A 16,460-nucleotide genomic window follows, 5' to 3' on the forward strand; every position below is an offset into this window, starting at 1 on the left:
TACCATTGTCTTTCAAGGCACGGATTTCTGCAGCTATGGCATCACACCAATTGGGGTCATTGACTTGAGAATACGAAGTGGGTTCAGTGTGGTGAGAGAGTGAGGTGAGAAATGCCATGTGAGATGGTGATATATGGTTGTAGGAGGGAAGTGTACCTTGTGACAAGCACGGCAATGGAGGGGTGTTTAGCGGAGCAGCAGTAATCCTTCAAATAGGAAGGTGCGGAGCGTTGCCTCTGAGAGCGTCAAGGAGCTGGGGTGTCAAAAACGGCTATTGAGGGAGGAGAGGGTGGTGGTAAGGCATGGAGGAGAGGTGTGGATGAGTGAAGGCGTTCAGTTGGGTCAGGGGGCACCATTGAGAATGTCGTGGCATCGGGAACAAGCGAAGGGAGCGATGTGGGAGATGTGTCTGTATAAGAGGAGAAGGGAAAGACATCTTCATGAAAAATGACATTGCGGCTGGTAAAAATGGTGTGAGATTGGAGGTCAAAGAGTTTGTAGGCCTTTTGTCCCTTGCGGTATCCAATGAAAATACATTTTTCATTTGCGTGCATGATCATCAAATTTATTGGAGACAAGGTGGCTAGTAGAAGCGAAGCACAAGTATCCAAAAATACGAAGATGGGTATAATTTGGTGCAATACCAAAAAGAAGCTCCTGTGGAGTTTGGCCTCCTAGTGGGGTGGGTGTTTGGTTTATTAAGTAGGTAGTGGTTAGGACGCATTCACCCTAGAAGGCAAGGGGAAGATGAGCTTGAAATCGTAAAGCACGGGCAACATTTAGGAGATGCATGTATTTGTGTTCGACGACACCATTTTGTTGAATGGTAAAAACAACTGTATTCATTGACGATCGCAAGGTTATTAATGAAAGAATGGTAGGATCCATCGTATGGACGCCAAAAAGGTTGTGGAATGGGTGGGCAAATTTCAAAAATTTTCCTACATTCTTCCAACTGGGAATTATATTCCCTAAATTTAGAATACAATATTCAAGTATCCTACTTGAACCATAATCGAACCAGATCTGAACCAAAAGACAAGGGAGGAATTATACATGATCCAGAGAAGCAGTATCTCCCAAAGTTGGTGTTCACGCCCAAAGAGGACACCAAGATCCGCTCCTGCTGAAGATGACACAGCAATATGTGGAACGGAACCAGCAGAGTGCGTCCTACACACTGAATCCTTCGCAAGAATCCTCTAGAAACACTGAGCACCAAATCTTTTCAGTTCTTTCTGCAAAACTGATATCAAGAACTGATTTATTGATTTCTTTTCTTCAAAGATCGAATCTTTTCAGAGAATGGTGACGGCTGGAGGAGAGCTCCTGAGATGAAGATGGCGAAGATTGCTTCTCTTCTCTCTGGACTGTGTATGAGATCCTATCTCAATTCGCAGGATGTTTTCTTGCTCAAAAACCCTAGGTTCAGATTCTGTTGTATCTCTCTTAGGATTTCTCCTCTTTTCTTCTTGATTAAGAAATCTCCTAATTATGAGTTATCCCAATCCAAATCAACATCTGGATAGGGGATGATCTTAATCATATCTGCAAATTAGGTTAGCTAACTCCTAATCTTATCCAGAGAACACCATATTCAAATCTGATTTGAATTTGGTCTCCTAGAATGGATTAGGTTAAAGGCCCAATCCTTTTGCTAACCTTAATCTCAGATCTTAAGTGGGTGGTCATATCAGCCCAGTTCGAAATGAACTTTTAGCCCATTAAATAATTAGTGCTCAATTAGTTTTCAATCTGCTGCCCAGTTGGGCTTCTTTGTATGGCGTGGGACCCAAGCATTGATTTACACACCAGCCACATGAGTTCGGCCCAGGCTTTATTACAAGGCCTAGCCGAATTCACTAAGAAGCCCAGTGAACCCCTGAGCCCATCATATGGACCCTATGAGCCCAACACTTATATTAAGTGGTCCTTGGGCCAAGCCATCTTATAAAAACCCAGGGACTGTGGGCAGGTGCAAGATTAGCCCATCAGGAATTATCCTAAATGGCCTTACACTTAACCTCTCAGCCCATAATGATCAAACACTGCCCGACAAGAGAGGACATTTCCCTTGGCTGCAAGGAACAATGCTGCACTCTCTACTCACATGGATTCCAGGAATTAAAACCATTTGCAAACATTTTGAAACCGTATATATATATATATATATATATATATATATATATATATATATATATATAAATTTTGCAAAACAAAATTCCAACGATTGAAATCAATTGCCGGCAGTTTGGTTTCCATCAGAGAGAGTGCATTCCCGATCATTACCTTTGTCCGACAAAGGGGCTGATCCTATCACTATGATCACTCACTCAGATGAATTCTCAGACTGCCCCAACATGCCCAAGTTTTGATCCCCGCTAAGGATCTCACTGATTGGCATATCAAAGACAGCCCAATCCGACATCTAGTGATGTATCATAATCGAGTCTAGGGGTCAAGTGTAACTTTCCAGTTTTGCCCATCTATCTCTAAGGTCTAGGGCAATACTGAAAATCTGGTCCGGTTCAAGGATTCGAGTAATCCCATACTGCATGTGCCTTGGGTCTTACCCTGGTGGCCGAGACAGGCCATCCCAACATTTGGCGGCACACCAGTATCAGCCTTGGCTGGATAAATCTCCCCAGATTTATCCAATGGCTGTGAATATTTAAAACTAACACAAGTCTCATTAAGTGTCCAATTTTAGGGTCTTACACAGAATCATACCAAACAACATGAATCAAACATGCACTTTATTTATTTACACTAAATATCAAAAGTACATCAAATCATATTGAAGCTAAGGGCATACAAAACTGTATAATGAGGACCCTATCCTGTCCCATTATCAATTTGGAAGACTTGAATGGATGCGCGAAATTGGGTCTGAATGTAAAGAGTGAAAATAAAGTAGTAAATCATGCACGTCAGATTTCAGACGCATGAAAAAGACCCAAGTGCACCGATTAAAGTCATCGACAAGAGAGAGAAAATAACGGGTTCCTGAAAATGGGACAGAATAGGGTCCCCATATGTCACAGCGAAGAATATCAAATGGTGCCTTAGCCAACTTAAAACAGCGTGGAAAAAGGGGTGCGGGTTTGTTGGGCTAAAGGAGAAACTTCACAATGGTGTGAAACAGTAGGAGTGGGAGGTAATTGTAAAAAATTGGTTTTAATTTTATTTAAACATTCATCAGAGGGATGGCCTAAGTGCCAGTGCCAAACATCAAAATTGCTAGAAGAAGAAAGTAAGGATATGTTCGGGAGTTTGGATTCTGACATGAAGTAATACAGTCCACCTCGTTCTTTACCCAGTCCAATCAGGTCCTGAAAGACACAGTGATCAAGATAAAATGTGACAGAGCATTGTAATTTTGCTGACAGAGAGTAAATTAAACTTGAAAGAAGGAACATGAAAACATTGGTGAGCGTTATGTGATTATTTAGGGGTGTGGTCCCAATGAGGGAGATGGGAGTGGAGGTTCCATCAGGTAAAATAATGCAAGAAGATGTAGTAGGTGGATGAGTGTTGTGAATGAGGGTGGGGTTTGAGACCATGTGGTTCGTAGCCTTAGTGTCAATGACCCAATATGCGTCTAGCCCAGATGACAAAAGACTCAAATGGTTACCTGTGAAATTGGCAGCAGGAGAAAGGGGCTTTGTGTCTTTAAGCAATTTGAGAAGCTGGTTGTACTACTCCATATTTAACTGAGGTGCAGATGGTGTTGCAGGATTTTGGCGTAGATTGCTTAGGTCGTGAGGAATTAGAACGACGTCTGCCCTTGTGGTTTGGAGGGTAACCATGTAAGGAATTAGAACGACGTCTGAATACTGAGAACAGGTTTTTTGTATTTTACCCTCTTTAAAAAGAATATTAAAAATAAGAGTTTAATAATTTTAATTATTAAATAGATGAATAAATGTAAATGGGACGACATGTTGGACACCGCTATCTCTCTCAAGTCTCAAAGTTGTAAACGACGACTTTTGATAGACTTTGGGTTTTGGGTTTTGGGTGGGGATTCATTGATCCAATCATCCAATTAAAAACAACCAGACAAGATTACAAGAGCGAGCCATATATGAGCGTGTTGACGTGAATAATTGTTGGAACGCCCATATCCCATCGCTAAATTTGCCTCCAATTTTACAAGTAGTAGAAGAATTTCGACCCTGCACGACGACGTGGTCTTCGACGATTCAGTCAGTTGTATATCCCTTAAATAGACTTGACAAAAAGTTGATCCAATTTCACTCGAGTAAATAGGGTTAGGATCTTATATTTAGCTATTTGAATTTGAGAATGACCCGAACGATCCAATCCAAAAAAAAAACATGAGTCAACCCGCTGACCCGATTATTATGTTTAATCGGGATTATTCATATATTGTTGGAAGCTTTCTCTCTTTCATCTTTACTATTTAGTCTTTACTCTTTATCATCTACCTTTTAAATTGTTTATGTTCAAATTCTTTTATTTTATGTTTGGAATTTTAAAGCTAAATCCTTTAATTTTGACATTTTTCATGTTGTTTCTTTATTTTTTTAAAATTTCTACTATTTTTAGGAATGACCCAAATTGACCCATGAGTCAGTTCTAACCCGAACATTTAAAGTTATGGTCTAACATTTACTGACCCGACCCGAAATTCAACCCATAGTGTCTTGACCCAAACCCAACCCAATTGCCCGGTCCACCCTTGAATGTTTTTTAGTGGATCCAATCATAATCCTAATCCTCCTGCTTTTGCTTTGCTAAAATTAACCATACATACAAATTAAACTCAGAAAGCCTAATTCAGCTATATATGCAATTTTTTTTTCCGATCTTTTCCCAATAATAAGTACAATAGTAGATGTGCACAGACTTGGAACTCTTCAATTAGTTTTCGTGTTTGATCATCAGTACTCGGTACGTATGATGATTCAAGTTGGGAAGTGGAGTTGAGATGAATATATAATCACTTTTAGAGAATATATATACGCCGAGTGGATCATTGAATCAGAATGATGGAGATTGAGTTTGGAACGCGGTTTGCTGCTATATATGTATCGGTTGGTTTTTCACTCATGGGGCTGACCGGCCGGCTGACTCTGAGCCTCGACCCTTTACCATAGGTAAACGTAATGTACCTCTCTTACTCTTAGAGGGACCCACCAATTAAAACGCGTCTACTCTTGTACCAGTCAACTCTCATCTGATTTCCGAAGACTGGGTAGTTGAGATTGAGTCATCGAGATCGGCAATCGGCATCACTCCCATGGTCGTGGGATTAAAATTTAAACCCATGAAACTGCATGTGCAGGTTCTCTGTGTCTGTGGTTAACCACCAAACCAATTGCAATTTGGACTTACGTTTTATTAAATTCTATCCCCATCTATCTTACATGGAAAAAAATTAAATTTGAGATAATCTAAAAAAGCCTAAGTTGGCCCAAAAAATATATATATATATATATATCTATATATTCCATCTCTTTCATTAAGCATCTTTGTCGCTGGTGTGGTGACCGATATAATGTATGTGATTAACAAATTGAGCATCAACTCATCCTTTGGGCAGGTAGACTGAGTCACTTGAATGCCTCCCTCCATATCTACAAGACATTGACTCAACTGACAACGATGGCTAGCTGTTTATAATAGCCATGGAGTAGTGATTATATATTTATTCGTACCAAGTGTATGCAGAGGCCAGTATTAAGGAAAAGGACAGGCTGAGAAATAAGAAGGAAGTAGCCGGCCAGCTGAGTCAAGACTTGATGCATGTTTCTCTCTGCAAACTTCGCTCAATGGTCCAACAAAATGACCTCCCTCCTTCGGTCCGTTGACATGAATGATCAATTTGTTGTTGTACACTCTTCTCTGTGGCTTAAACAAGCACGGAAGCACCGCGGCTCACAAACAATAAAGTCATTTCTCCATCTCTCGATAGAGACTAAGCTCGTCTGTTTCTTGCGAGCCCTTAGAAATAAGACTATATTCCCCAACAATTGAAGCTTCTACGAAGGTAGGAGATAGATAGGACCATTTGATCTGGTCTCCTTCCTTCTCATTGGTATGAATACATCTCCTTTCATCGCCCCCTCCAATCCTCATCCTCTGCGCTCTGTCACCCCACCAGAAATTTTCTTTTCTTTTTGGGGTTTGTTGACAGCGTCAACTTGCCACGTGGAAGGTCATCACTTTTTAGTCAATGTATATGTTTTTCTTTTTTTCTTTTTTTCTTAGACTTGTCCAATAGACTCTTCTACGTATGCGTGACTAGAAGTCCGTCGTTTCCTCAAATTAAGAAAAGTTCAACGCGCTTACGTGTATTAAAATTACAACATTAACAATTAACAACCAAGCAGAATCTATCGTAAAAATAATAGCAATTTTAATCATCCAAGGAGCAACCAACCGGGGCAACGACAGATAACAACGCCATTAACTAATAACTATTAAGCTGTTTGGAATTAATAAAGTACCTTCCTATGACTACAAAAATATAGTAAATTACAAATAGCCTCAGTATTATGGGGTCTGTGAGAATAGCCCCAGTATTTGGTTGCAGTGCAAATTTATTTGTATCGATGCAAAACTATGGTTGTGGAAAACTGTAAATGATTTACGTGTAAATTCTGATTTATTTTTGTTTCCAATTTTACTTTATTTTTATTTGATTACAGTACAAATGAAATACAATAAGATCTAAAGGAGAATAAAATAAAAGCCAAAACAAAATTAAACCAGAATTAGCATTCTTCCATTTGTATTAGTGCAAATAAAATTGCACTGCAACCAAATGCAACAATATCTGCATCAAATACCCCTCTCTGTTAGAGTTCGATCAGTTAAATTAAATTAAAAAAAAAACATTCTCATTCATCTATTTAAATTTTTTTAAATCTCCAAACTACCCCTTGCTTATTTATTTGAATGATTTATGTTTCAATTAATTTCTTAAATATAATATTGAAGCCCTCTCAGTTTGTTCTAATAGATCCTTGCAGATTTCTAATTGTATTTAATATTTAAATGAAGTGGAGGAGGTTTCTTTTTGATAAATATAAATTTAAGGTTTTATTTTTTTTTTCAATTTATTAGAGAAATGAATGGATGGTTTTTATATTTTAAAATAAAAAGAGATATTCATCTCAGTGAAATGAAATAAGAATTTAAATAAACTTGTTTTTTTCCTATGTCAATAAAACGATTTTATGTAATTTCTTTTGGAAATGGAGTATTTTTAGGTCAATTAGGATATTAGAGAAAAGGGCGAAGAAGAAAAAAAACAAAGAAAGTTCAGGTGATAATTTAATGCATTTCGTGTCTGACCCAATAACCACATAGTATAGGGTGGTCTTTGTCACAAATGAAAATTCTGAAGATAATAGCGGCATCTTTATAATCTACCCATAAAATATTCATTTGTTGCTAATAAGAAAACTTCGTTTGATTGTTTGGGGCTGTATAAAACAAATATTAATTTTCACAATATCCGATATTAATAATTGTGGAAAAGTAACATTTATTCTTAAGTCATTTGTCAAATAGAAGTTGATCTTCTGAATCTCAACTCAAATAGTCAAGTGGGAGTGCAATTTATTTTCGGGTAAAAAATATATAATATCGAAAAAATACCTGACCAATCAACTGGAATCATACATTTAATAGCAAATCAGATGTTATTTATGAAAATTCATGGATGGGTTTTTAATGAAGGGTGATTTGGCACGACCTAGCAAGAAGGGGACACGTATGCGTGATCAGATCGAAGGATGACAATTCAGCCAGGCAAGCCCAATTCGCAACATTCGGAGTTCGGGTATTCAGCCACCTTGACCTAAAACCCACCTCGGTGTAGAGGCACATCGACACCCAATCCAGTTTGGGACTAAAGAATTGAAGTTCCAGCTCAGAGCTAATGAGCGGAAACACCATGTAACTGATTCCAAAGGCCTTCCCAACAGATCCCGAATCTCTTGAGGTCACGATGAGCCAACAAATCCCGAATTTCCTGAGACCACGATAAGAACTCATCCCGGTTCCGCCTGAATCGGAGGTAGACGATAAACCTTATCAACATACTTCTCTCCTTAAAACACGGAACCAACCTTATCTTCACAACCTAGGGATCTCGGAGCTCTTTCATAAGGCCCACGATTACTCCAATATATAATGACTTGAAATCTCAAGGCAAAGGTACGTGTGATTATTCTACTCACTAGCACTCAAGCTCTCAAGCATTCAGGCCGCCGCATTCACAGTATAAATACTGATTTAAGCATCGAAGCAAATTCACCGGGTTAGCTACCCTGGGTTCTCTGATCTATTGCTTTGCGGATCGGTCCAACTCGCCGCCCATTTGGAATTCGGATCACCTCCGGCTAAGAATAACCAGATCACGCACCATCAATTTTGATTGGTTAAAATTCTTTTCATACCATATTTTTTCCATGTCATAGATTTTTCCTATATTATCACGTTAAATATTGTTTTTCCAAAAAAAAAATCCAAATTTTCTTCCGTTTTTCCTTTTACGTGAAACCAAATAGAGCTATAAATATGTAATATTTGAACAATGTTTATAGTTGAGTGTGGGTGGGTTCTCAAACGACAAATAGTGCTCTCTCAGTTTGACGTTTAGACGGCAGGTGTTAGGAGGTTGAGGCAGCTGGCAATAAAAAGGCTTATATGTCAATTCAAGGCAATAAGGGGAGGGTGTTTCAGTAATTGTGCATTGTTTTTGTTAGATGCGAAGACCGATTTGCATAATAACAAGATTTGCCTCGACGCCTCGACGGAAGCCAATGCAAAGAGTTGGGAGCACCGCACAATTGCACATGTTGTAGATGGTGATGCCGGATGCATGGACACATGGACACATGGACTCCTTTTTGAGGCATCCGCACATGTTGTCTTTTAGTTTTGACAGGTGGCTCACACCTCTCTTGATTATGCATGTATTTTTTGCTATACTTCACGATTCCAATGCAAAAATTCATCACTGCATACAATACAGCTGGGGCCAGCGCCGCAATTTGGAATCATAGAATAATTGTGGTGGGATTTGCTATTATATATCTACCTCACAACAACGGCCTAAAACTATTTGTGTGTTGTTTCCATACCATCCAAGGAAATAAATAAGTGAGCCACATGATCAAGATCTACATACCAAGACAACTGATTGGAATCAAAACAGGCTCAAGTAGTGAAGCAAAGGAGGCCCCACCCCTCCTCAGGCTCAGTCCAGATATCATATTACAATAGGCACGACACGAGCGTGTGTAAGCAGTAAAGCACAAATTGGGCGTACCCAAAGAATGTATGTTATCAAGATCAACCAAATTCCTAGCCGTTGAATTCATTGTCACACTTGGAATGAGCAAGAGGGGCTATTGTATTTCTTTAACTTTAATTTTTATTTGGGTATTTCTTAAAATTAGAGATGGAATAACGGATTCCCATGATTAGGATCATATGGTATATGCCGATGTGTCATTAGGTGGTTTTGTTATGTTCCAGCCAAGCGTTGACCCCGCTCATTGATTAGTGACAATCTGGACTGGAGGAGCCCATATTCCAAACGCGTACCTATGTGCTGTGGGCCCAAATTATCATATTATAATTATCCTGGTCAGTTGACAAATAGGCGTTGGCAATGGCAGGCAGTGCAAACAGTAGAGTACCATACATGTTTATTTGATAATTGATAGTGTAGATTACCATAAACGGCCCTCTTTGTATCCAACATACAGTTTATTTTTGTTCAATGTTTCCTTTTCCTTATAAATAAAATACCAAACATTGGTTGGGCTTATCTTATCCACGTCGGTTTTCGTTGCTTGGTTAGGTATATGAACGATCTATGTGGCTATTCCTATTCTTGGGTAGGGATGGTAATTTTTCCCATCCCCGCTGAAACCCGATTTTCCTCACCCCAATAGAATTGGAGATGAGGATTGTTTTGGTGAAGCGGAGACAAGGACGAGGATTAATAGGAATTTCCGATCGGGGTCAGGGTTGAGAATGGGGATTGAGGTCCTTGCTCCGTTCCGACCCCAATTATGTATATATATTATTTATATTATATATAAAAATCAAAACATATTTAAAAATTTATTTATAATTAAAATTATTTATTTATTTAAATAAATTTATTTTACAAATAAATACTATTATCTAAAAAAATTTTGAGGGTTCGGGTCCCCATTGAGAATCCATCCCTATCAGGGATTGGGGACGGGAATGGGATTAATTTCATAATCAAGGTCGGGAATGGGGAATATGATCCCTACCCCAAACCCGCCCCGTTGCCATTCCCATTCTTGGGGTTTGGGGGAAATATGCAAATGCTCGCCTTGTTTCTCCATCTGCTTAATCAAAATTCAAAAGCATATCAATAATGTATATGCATCATAGGAATTATTACTTTTTTATGATATAACTGATTTATCATTATTGATTAAGAAGAGGCACTGGCTTACTAGTCACTCAAAATTAGGGAACCCAAAGGGTGGGTTTTCTAAATTTTAGACTTTATCTCCTTGTACATGAAAGTTTTAGAATCTAAACTCTTTTTGTACATGAAAATGCAAAACCCTCACAACCTTATCCTCCCCACATTTAAGAGTAAGGCGGATTGAGTTTAGAACCTACATCTAATTTCTCATTATTCTTGTTATAAATAATAAATAAATAAAAAATATGAACAAACATCAAAATTTTTAATTATTTAATTAAAACTTATTAAAAGAACACATAAATTTTTAATTATCCTTTACATAAAACTTAAAATATTATTAAATTCAACACCTAATACATAAAGTTCATATACTTTTCAGTAATATGCAAGTTGGTAAAGATCAGATTTAACCTAATATCGTATCTTACCCATACCTATACGGGTCTATTCATATCCTAAAGTCTGTATTTTAAACAAAAAAAAATCAAACAAATCGGGTACCCACTTGATATGGTATAAATTGCGATCCTTACCCAAAAACTAGGCTAATATTTGATTCCATGGGCATTTATTGGAAAAATGCCACCACATCGGTGCAACATAGCTGTTGGTGTTTATTCTTCATGAAATAACTTTTTGGTTTCAATATTTATCAAATAAACACTAAAAAACAAAAAATGCTTTGATTTATGTGCATGAGGCCAAGTTTTTTAAAATTGGACTGGACAAGGAACCATTATGGGGACTGGTTCCCAAGTTGATGGTCCGACCATCCAGTTCGAACAAATGACTCGTTTTGATTAAAAAAATAAAAAGCGACCAAAAACTATTGTTTGGATCGATGATTCGACTACTCGGGTCAATGAGTCATTGACCAAATCAATAATTTTAGCCAAAAAAAAATAGTTTTAGGGTTAAACGAAACCAATTACATGTGATTCTCGATTTTTCCAATCCAACTATCCAATTTAGTCCGATTTTGAAAACCATGCATGAAGAATTGGAGGAAACTTTAAATTCTAATTTCCCCCAAGTGCTAGACATTTATTGAAAGGAAATATTTATGTGGCATACTTTAAGATTGGAGTGTAAAATAACTTTACAACGTATTACTTTGAACTCCAAAATGATTCAACCAAATAACAAAAACAATAATTATTTAACAAACATTTATCCCATAAAACACCTCTCAATAAACGCCCACTGAACATGGCGAGTGGTGGAGGACTCGGTCCAACATTTGTATAGAGGAAAGGGAGGGAGTCTACGGCCCACGAAGTCGTCAAGCAGTAAAATATGTACAGAGGAAGCAACGGATGTCTTGAGACGCTTGAGTCCTAGTCATCGGCGCGTGGGGAGGTCTAGTCATAAAATGACTCAAATGCCCTTCATTAATTTTCTTAGCTGGCAAGTTATCGAAGGGTATTTCGGTAAAAGCGTGTAAAATTATATTTTATGAAGCTTAAAAGCGAGGTGGGGTAGAGGCAGAGAAAACAAGAGAAACGGCTCGTTGGGTGGGGGAGTGGCCTTCTTATATATTTACAACTGCCACCCATTACAGATGGGCAGGCCTGGCTTTTCCAATTTGAGCCTTTTTTTTGTTTATTTCCGAGTTTTTCATCTTTCAAATCAAAAAACATAAAAAAGAGAGAGAATTTCTAGGGTTTTTCAATATCTCTCTTTTCCCCTATTTTTGGGTTTTCTATATTAGTTGTGAGGAATATCTGTAAAGGTGCCAAAAACCACCAAACGGCTATAATTTTCCGTTCCACGTCTCAGAGACCAGCAGAGCAGCCGAAGATCGCCGAAGTTCACTGAAGATAACCGTGTTTTCGACTTTCTCCGGTCGGAACATACAGTTCGTTTTCGACCCTTATCGCCGATTTGAAAGCTGATCTGATTTCCTATAAAGCCTGAGACGAACAGAGAAGGGAGGCAAAAAAGTGTGGATTAAATCGACAGAGGCCAATCCTTTTCTTCAATTTAGTGGCCATGATGCCTGATGGAGGTTACTATTGCTCCAAGAAAACGGACGATATCTGTGAAGGTGTTTGTGGACAGGTATTAGTCATCCCTTTTATCTCCACCAGTCCTCCTCCTCTCTTTTTCTCCTTATTGGATCTGCTTTTATTTTTGATTCTATCATTTTACTTTACTGTTGGTTTTATCTTCTTTCTCGCCATGTTTAATTTCGATTAATGTAAAACGGATTACTTTCCGGTCTCTATCCGTGTTCTTATGTACTTCTTCCATGGCCATTTCCTTCTGAACCCTTAGCTGTTCGTTATTATCTGTTGGCAAATTTTATATGTTGATTGTTGTTGCTACGATCTCATGGACTTTTTTCTTTTCTTTTTCCCGAAAATTTATGTCCTTGAAAAGGGGCAATGTATTGAAGGGGGATTTTGGAACTTAAGAATTGGGGTTCTGGATCGGAGGACTGTATGCTTTAGATGAAATTATTTCAAGTCCTGCCATTTTTTCGTGGCAAAAATCGAACCTTTCAGGCATTAATCCTTCAGTTTGATTACCAAATGGCTAAAATTGGTTCATGTTCAAGGTGATTCTACGATCATGTGGTCTTTAGACTCTTAACTCTGGGTATTTGAATAAAAAAAATTTCATTTTCTCAAAAATGGCGGCATAAATATGGATTGAATGCCGAGTTTTAATCACCGAAATTTGTTCAAATTTATGATGGGATGGTTTTCCTTTGATAGATTATGAATACATTCGTTCTTTTTTCTGGGTAACTGACAAAACTTATGCCTTCTTCAATATACAGGATGCAACTCGCGCAGCATTGAGCATGTCAAGACTCCGATGTATGCTGAGAGGGTTGGATTTTAAAACCTTCCTCCTTCTGTTTGTTATGGTTCCGACATGCATCTTTGTTATCTATTTGCATGGGCAGAAGATTTCATATTTTCTAAGGCCAATATGGGAATCTCCACCCAAACCCTTCATAGATATCCCCCACTATTATCACGAGAATGTGTCCATGGAGAACCTCTGCAAGCTTCACGGCTGGGGAATCCGTGAATCCCCGAGGCGTGTCTTTGATGCTGTGCTCTTCAGCAACGAGGTGGATATACTGACCATTAGATGGAAGGAATTGTACCCCTACATCACACAGTTTGTTCTTCTCGAGTCAAATTCAACTTTCACAGGTTTGCCAAAGCCGCTGATTTTTGCAAGCCACCGAGATCAGTTCAAGTTCATTGAACCTCGTCTAACTTATGGGACTATTGGAGGGAGATTTAAGAAGGGGGAGAACCCATTTGTTGAGGAGGCTTATCAGCGAGTAGCATTGGACCAACTTCTTAGAATAGCAGGCATAACCGATGATGACTTGTTGATAATGTCTGATGTTGATGAGATCCCAAGCGCCCATACTATCAATCTCTTGAGATGGTGTGATGACATCCCCCCTGTCCTCCATCTTAGGCTCAAAAATTACCTCTACTCTTTTGAGTTTCTGGTGGATGACAAGAGCTGGAGAGCTTCTGTTCACAGGTACCAGACGGGTAAGACAAGGTATGCTCATTTTCGTCAGACAGACTATATCTTGGCAGATTCCGGTTGGCATTGCAGCTTCTGCTTCCGCCGTATAAGTGAGTTCATATTTAAGATGAAAGCCTACAGCCATGTTGACCGGGTTAGGTTCCGTCATTACTTGAATGCCAAAAGGGTTCAGGATGTAATATGCAAAGGGGCTGACCTTTTTGACATGCTTCCGGAGGAGTACACATTTAAGGAGATCATTGGAAAGTTAGGACCCATTCCTTCCTCTTTTTCGGCAGTTCATCTTCCAGCATATCTTCTAGAGAACGCTGACAAATACAAATTTCTCCTGCCGGGGAACTGCAAAAGAGAAAGTGGCTAACTACCCTCTCCATTAGGTTTCTTGGTTTGCTTTGTAAAGTTTGAGATGCAGCTTGTTTGGCGCTCTGAGAATGGTCAATGGGACAATTATTGACTGTGGTGCGGTTTGCTAACAATATGCCAGATATGAGACAAAGCTTGGATCATTCTTTAGAGAGAGTGTGAGACTTCTTGGATCTACTGGGTGAAGCTTTGTATATTTCCTTTTCTGCTGTTGGGTTTCATCCCGGTGGAGTCAGATCCTTTTGCCAAACATGGAGCTTGCAGTGTGGGGAACAGTTTATCTCTGTGGATAGCTTCGGTATCACACTCTTGTTGTTATATATTGGTTCCCCAATGCGAAACAAATAGTCACATTTCCTGAGCTTTCTACTGCCGCCGATTTTGTTTCCTTGAGACTAATTTATTCATATACGCTTACAACTTTTGCTGTTATTTAACTTGTTAATTCTTGTACCATCTGATTTCTTTTGGACATCTCCTCTATATTTCTGATTGAATTCTTTATCCATGCCAATCAAATTGTTAAGGAGGTTGTCAATATTTTTGGCAAACTTGTGAATTGAACCAGATAATTGATTTTATCTGCTGGTTTTCTGTTGTTAATTCTGCCATGCCTAGACTAGACATGCCATCTTGAGCTCCTCCACTAGCTCCAGGCTGTATGTCTACCAAATATAGACAGGATAACTTAAAGTGAGATACCATCAAACCAACTGCATAGACAACCACATTATAAAACACATCATTTCTGTATTCTTGTTGATCCCATTCTACATTCTCAGTAATATTCTATGCTGTCACCCAAGGTCGGTCCGCAGACCTTGAGTAAATGGTATTCTATGTTACTGGGAGAAGCTCCATATGAGCATTATCTCAAACATATGCTTCCCAAGTAAAAACAACCGCCTCTTGGAGTCTTGGATAATAGTACCTACCTCTCCCCTTGTAGAGCTGTAGACTTGTAGTTTCATCCAAAGCTTGCAAAGGATGGGGTGGGTGTACCTAGGTTCTAGGCGAGTTGTGAATTGGCGCCATCTCCATCTGGCGTCTTTACTCTTTAGAAGGCTTGTTGGTAATTTATGGTTGACGAGCGCCGACGGACGGGTCACTTCAAGGTGGGACATTGTGTATTAGAGCCATGAGGGACTGAGGGTGCGGTCTACTCACCATTCCACCCACCAAAGAAATAAGAAATGGGTAAAAAAAAGAAAGCAAGGACAAAATCGCAGATACTAAATTACTAATACTATTTGGTTCCATTTCGTCTGAATTCTGAAAGTCAAGGGTGTTTATTTTGTTAATCCAATTGGAGTTCAGCGTTTGGTTGCACTTATTATGTCTGTTCCGGTACTCAAGACGGTACTAGTTGCAGTCTTTGTGTTTTGCCATACCAACCAGGTTCATGCGACACCTTGAAGTTGAAGGACTGCTGGGACTGGTTTGATCTTGGTGGTCCTTTCTTCCGTCGCAGGAAGAAGAATACTGGTTAATGTAAAACAATCTAGCTAATTGATTTTGGAAAAGATTCCAGGTCTAGCGTTTGTATTAGGAGATGGGTCTAGTCCCGGTCCTGGAGTTTCTGCTGACTACTTCTAGCTAATTGGTGGATAAGTTTAGAACCACTTATTTATCATGGAAAAATGATGAAAGTTTAAAAGTAGAACAAAAAAAAAAAACAAAAAAGCAAGAGGAAAACAATGGACGACTTGTGTAAGTTTCGAAAATTAAAACTTAAAAAAAAAAAAGAGGCATAAAAGAAGCAAGACGGATGAAATCTGGTAATGGAGCGACTAATGTGACAAATTCCATCCACTCTTTCTGTTTCTAAGCATAGGATTTTAATAAATCGGTAGTCTTTTTATATGCGAGACAGGTGGTAGGCTATTAGAAGTTAGAACATCTCAAATGTGTTGGGACTCTGTAATTCTTCGCCCGGTCGTGAGTGGCGACACATCAATTCCGTGTGTTGCTTCTTCCACCGTCCAGATATTTTAATGATTTGACTTGGGTGATACCCATTCTTCAAACAACAACAACAATGTAATTTCATTTGCATTGGTGTAAAATTTATTTTATTTTTTGTTTGGTTTGTCTTAACCGTATTTCGGTCGAG

General features: G+C 38.8%; 1 protein-coding gene across 1 annotated transcript; it reads left to right on the forward strand.

The window, feature by feature from the left end:
- Positions 1-12,013: 12,013 nt before the first annotated feature.
- On the forward strand, positions 12,014-14,928 carry LOC104591508 (uncharacterized). Its single transcript, XM_010250361.3, has 2 exons — positions 12,014-12,520; positions 13,245-14,928. Exons 1-2 carry the CDS (start codon positions 12,452-12,454, stop codon positions 14,343-14,345), a joined length of 1,170 nt encoding a protein of 389 aa, XP_010248663.1. The 5' UTR covers positions 12,014-12,451; the 3' UTR covers positions 14,346-14,928.
- The last annotated feature ends 1,532 nt before the right edge of the window (positions 14,929-16,460 follow it).

This window comes from Nelumbo nucifera, chromosome 4 (assembly GCF_055504915.1).
Source record: "Nelumbo nucifera cultivar China Antique chromosome 4, China Antique-T2T, whole genome shotgun sequence".
NCBI classification, from domain to species: Eukaryota; Viridiplantae; Streptophyta; class Magnoliopsida; order Proteales; family Nelumbonaceae; genus Nelumbo; species Nelumbo nucifera.